Genomic DNA, 5000 nt, shown 5'->3' with positions numbered 1-5000 from the left:
AAGTTTTCCATCAGAACGAGTCCGTAGCAGTATGCCTTCTTCAATGGACTTGAATGCATGTTTCAGGAGAACCGAAAAGAAGATGTTGAATAGAGTTGGGGCCAATACACAGCCTTGTTTCAGGACGCTGTTTATGTCGAATGCCTCAGACGTGCTTCCGTCATATTGCACAGTAACCCGTGACCCATCATGAAACGACTTGATGAAGCTCATGATCAGGAGCTTTGGAGGGCAATCCATTAATAGCAGGATCTTGAAGAGGCCGTCTCTACTGACAAAGTCAAAGGCCTTTCTTAGATCGATAAATGCAATGTAAAGGGGCTGTTGTTGCTCTCTACACTTCTCCTGAAGTTGCCTCATTGAGAAAATCATATCCACTGTCGAGCGATTGGAGCGGAAACCACACTGGGATTCAGGGTACACCCTCTCAGCGAGCTTTTGTAGGCGGTCTAGTGCTACTCGGGCAAGCAGCTTTCCGGCAATGCACAGAAGAGAGGTGCCACGGTAGTTATTGCGGTCTCTGCGGTCTCCCTTGTTCTTGTAGGGGGTTATGATTATAGAGTCCCTCATCTCCTATGGGACGGATGCCTCCTCCCAGCATTTGCAGAGCAACTGATGGAGATTGTTAAGCAGCTGGCTTCCACCACATTTGAACACTTCAGCCGGGGTGCCGTCTTGCCCTGGGGCCTTTCCAGATGATGTATCATTGATAGCCTTTGAGAGTTCTTCTTTGGTGGGGGCGTCATCAAGTTGAAGCAATATGGGAAGCCTCTCAATGTCGTCGAGAACAGGGGATGAGACAGAGTCCATTCCACCATAGAGCTTACTGTAGTGCTCCACCCAGCACTCCATCAGTCTTGATTTGTCAGTAATGGTCTCACCAGTTGATGTCTTCAGTGGTGCGCACTTGGACTGCATAGGTCCAATTGCCTTTTTGATGCCCTCAAACATGCCCCTCGAATTACCAGTGTCAGCGTCAGACTGGATCTCAGCACAGAGACTCGTCCAGTAGTTGTTAGCACAGTTCTTGCATTCTTCTTTCGCACGTCGTCTGGCCTCTCGGAGTGGTTCCAGAGAGCTAGGAGAGGGGTTATGCTGGTAGTTCTGCAGGGCATGCCTCTTTTCTTTGATAAGAGGTTGGAGAATCATGATGTTTGCGTTGAACCGGTCTTGGCTTTTAGGTTCCTTTTTGCCATAGGCCTTTCATGCTGCAGCATGGGTCGAGTCCCTGATGTGACACCAGTGATCATCTATATCGAGCTCCTGGCAGTCCCCAAGTTTCGATCTCAGGATGTCATTGAACAGAGATACGTTTTCAGGGATGGCAGTGGCGGCAGTGTTGATGCGAAATTTGGCGGGTTGCTTTGCACGATGGAATTTCTTTGGACAAGGGAGTGATCCGTGTCGCAATTAGCACTGTGGTATGCTCTTGTCATACGAATGTTGTTAAGATGCTCCCGTCGTGAGATGATGAGGTCCAGTTGATGGCAGTTTTGAGATCTGGTGTGCATCCACGAGAACCTATGATGCACCTTCACGCCAAAGAATGTGTCAGTAATGCAGAGATGATGGTGGGTGCAAAGCTCCAGCAGACGTTGACCATTTTCGTTGCATTTGCCGACGCCAAAATGACCGAGACAGTTGGGCCAAGAGCCTTGATCGTTGCCCACTCTGGTGGTGCCTAAATCAGTGTTAAGTTTCATGTGTATTAGACGCTCTGACCTGGTTGAGCCCGGCTCCACCATCTGTAGCAGCTTGTTGCTGACGGCAAAACCAACTCCATGCTCTCTAGGTTTATCTTCGTCTCTGCCTTGCCAGAAAAATGTGTACTCCTTTTCTTTAAGGCTTCCGCAACCAGCTGGGCGGGGTTTCCTGTAGAGCAGCGATGTCGACGTTGAGTTTATCCAGCTCTCTGCTGATGACAGCTGCTTTGCGTAGTCCATCATTGTCGCGTATATCCTTTGTATGGCCGGTCAACATCGTTCGGACATTCCAGCTCCAAAGAGTGAGAGCTGGTCTTCTTCTAGTAGATCCTTGATTATTAGGTATCAAGTATCATGACTATCTATGTTTTCATTTTATCTAAAATTATTTATAAAATAAACAACGAATTTAGCCTGGTCGGGTATGTGATTGCCCATATAATGCTACAATGGAGGTTTAGCACGGCAGCCATGTTACATGGCACGAACAATAGATTCTTTTTCCTATGGGAAAAAATGTTGTTGTTTCTAATGTAAAACATTTTTATTGTTCCTGCCATGCAACATGGCTCCCGTGCAAAACCTCTACAGAGAGCTTTAGCAAAGATAACGGCGACGGAAACGAGAACATCACAAATTTGCATATTTAGTGGCAAAAACAATTATGGCTTTGCACGCCCTGCACTTGCGTTTTACACTTTCGTTCATTTCTTTGCCGCTGTCAGCAAAACAACGTGAAAGAGCTAAATTTCAAGTCTTATAGACCACTTTCATAAATGGCGACTGATTTAGTATTCTATGGTATTTATGTTAATTGTAGCTACTGACCTCATTTTGGGTAACATATTCTTTTGAATTTTGCCCATTGCAACGAGGCTAGCAAGGCTTATTAGCATTAAAACAAAAGAAGATTTTATTGGGACGCCATTATGAAAAAGGTCTGTGAAGAACGTCAGGACTTGAGGATAAATTTTAATTTTCTCCCCTAAATTAAGCGCCGCTTCATTCCTGAGGAACTGCAACACCTTTGTCAAATAAAAAACTTGGAATAGTCGTGAAGTGATTACAATTAATAAAGGATATTACATGGCCGCGCGGAGATACAAAATTTCTCTTCGACTGTTGAAAAATATTTCACGAGTGAGCGCAGCGAACACCAATGAAATACTAAATCATTTCACGAAGGGCATCGTAAGGTCCTATTTTCATGTTACCATAGAAACAGTGACCTTTTCACGTGTGAAAATAGCATTTAAACTCTTTGTAGCTTGCAAACAAATGTCTGTTCATCATTCTACTATTGGTTCCCTGTTTGTACTTATTTGTAATCGTGATAAAAATGCGCTTTTCAGCCAACCGCAAGGAGAATTGTTCCAAGACAGCTATTGAATGACGCTATTGAATGACGGATCATTCGAAATTTTGTCAGTGTGGCACGAATTATCGACAAGGTCCATTTGAAGAACCATTTCTCAAATTGACAAATTTGCCTATTTTTGTGCTCCAATTCTCATTTTTCCCTGCGAAAATGAAGAAGACAGAGAACTTATGAATTTTACTCAGTTAGCTGACTTTATTAAAAACAACTTCGGTTTTCTGTGGGATCAATTAATTACTTTTAATTACTTTATCGTGTGAAAATAACATGTTATTCACCTCTGTCATAAAGGCTAGCATTTTACCGCGCAGGGCCACCTCTTTTCAGGACACCAAAATGAAGAGTTCTATCATAATCTTGTTTTGTCTTAGCATGTTGCTTCTCTGCCCATTGTTAGAGGGAATTCAATTGTTTAGATGCCCTAAATGTAAGGTAAGTTTAGAGTGTGCAATTCACTTGCCTTAGATCAAGAGAAAATAAGAATTTTCCTGCCTTCTTCCGCTTTCGATTATGCTAATATGATAGTTTCTTACTTCTTTGACCAAACTAATGTAAAGGTGGTTGCCATTTATGAAAGTTGTCTCATTGGGTTTTCACCAATCAACATGAAGAAGCTAATATGAAGAAATATTTTTGAACTGCGAAAGGAAGCCGCATAGAGCCTCCACATTCTTTCATCTTTTACGGGTTTATTACGAGCTCACAAAATGCTCAGTTCCCAGTTGCCACCGGATGGTCTAAAACAGAAAATGCCACCCGTCGACGCAAATAACCCATTCCCCAATCCTTGGGGAAATCATTAGACTCTTTCATAAAACCAAATAACTGTTCAGCCTGTTTCATAGCATAATTATTGACAGTAAACGGAATGAGGATACATCGCGATCCTACATAACGAGCGCCGGTTTAGGATACCACAGGTTGTCTGCTGTTTGCAGTAAAGTTTCTTGATCTGCTGACCGCGTTTCTGGTACTTCGCCGGGGAAATGCTCTTTCTAAGAAACTAGCGTCCTAGCTCCCACAGCGCAGCGCAGGGGCCGTGCAATTAGGGAACTTATTCAGATTGCCTAGCTATAATTTTGGCACTGTCCACACTATCCTCAGTTTTGTTTACCTTCTATTATATTTTGAGCATCAATGAACCACGGATTGGCCCACCTGGGTTTTGGTTCATGTTTGCATATTATATTTTTGAAAAACACTTTTGAGCCCTCGTAGTGATCTAACAACAATTATATAAGAATTAGATAAGATATACATTGAAATAATAAAGGCTGCTATTTTTGGGAGACGCATGCAGACCTTCTTGAAATTTTACTTCGAAAAAATTTGTACACAACTCAGATAAGCGAATTAAATTTGTCTAAGATCGCTAGCGTGCCTTTAAGTAAAACTGAAGTCGGCAACTACTAAATATATATTTATTATGGTGTCGCCGCGTATGGGGTCTTGCTTATTATTATTATTGTTTCGTGTTTGGTTTCTAGCCTAAAGAAACATCACGGCCATGCTTAGCCTCTCCATCCGAGATCTTGATGAAAGTGTTGTTGTTGTTGTTGTTATTGTTAACAGAGTCAACGCCAGACCACATTAATATACCGTTAGAAATTAGTGCGACCAGGCGGACTCGGCAGCCACTACAACCCTACCGCGTCGCCACCTCATGTTTTCGTACATTATGTAAAACTGGACAAGTTCTTTAGCCAAATATAACGAGCTTGAATTTCGGTATTGAGTCAGTGATAAAAGAAATGTCACTGTTACTGTTTAACGCAAATCGATTTTTTGGTTTTAAAGATCTTTTTCGGTTTCCTTAGTCGCATGTTTTTCTTTTCTTTTTTTTTCTTTTTGTACACCGGCGTTCATCTCAATTAAGAAGGCACAAATAAAGCGGACATCATGCAATTCTCTGACACAAG

The 5000-nt window shown here is 42.5% G+C and overlaps 1 protein-coding gene and 1 long non-coding RNA gene across 2 annotated transcripts in view; one reads left to right on the top strand and one right to left on the bottom strand.

The window, feature by feature from the left end:
- LOC138020938 (uncharacterized) overlaps nucleotides 1-59 on the bottom strand; it is a 678-nt gene extending 619 nt beyond the window's left edge. Inside the window, exon 1 of the mRNA XM_068867826.1 lies at nucleotides 1-59. This exon is cut by the window's left edge and continues 619 nt beyond it. Within this exon, the coding sequence (XP_068723927.1) occupies nucleotides 1-59 (59 nt within the window).
- A 3240-nt stretch (nucleotides 60-3299) lies between these two features.
- The window catches only part of LOC138019727 (uncharacterized), a 4078-nt gene continuing 2377 nt past the window's right edge, over nucleotides 3300-5000 (top strand). The window contains exon 1 of the long non-coding RNA XR_011126221.1: nucleotides 3300-3513. This is a non-coding gene — a long non-coding RNA (uncharacterized lncRNA). The remainder of the gene's footprint in view (nucleotides 3514-5000) is intronic.

The sequence above is a fragment of the Montipora capricornis genome, chromosome 10 (assembly GCF_036669925.1).
Source record: "Montipora capricornis isolate CH-2021 chromosome 10, ASM3666992v2, whole genome shotgun sequence".
Lineage (NCBI taxonomy): Eukaryota > Metazoa > Cnidaria > Anthozoa > Scleractinia > Acroporidae > Montipora > Montipora capricornis.
Note: the sequence above shows the minus strand (reverse complement) of the source record. Positions and strands in the feature narration are given on the sequence as shown.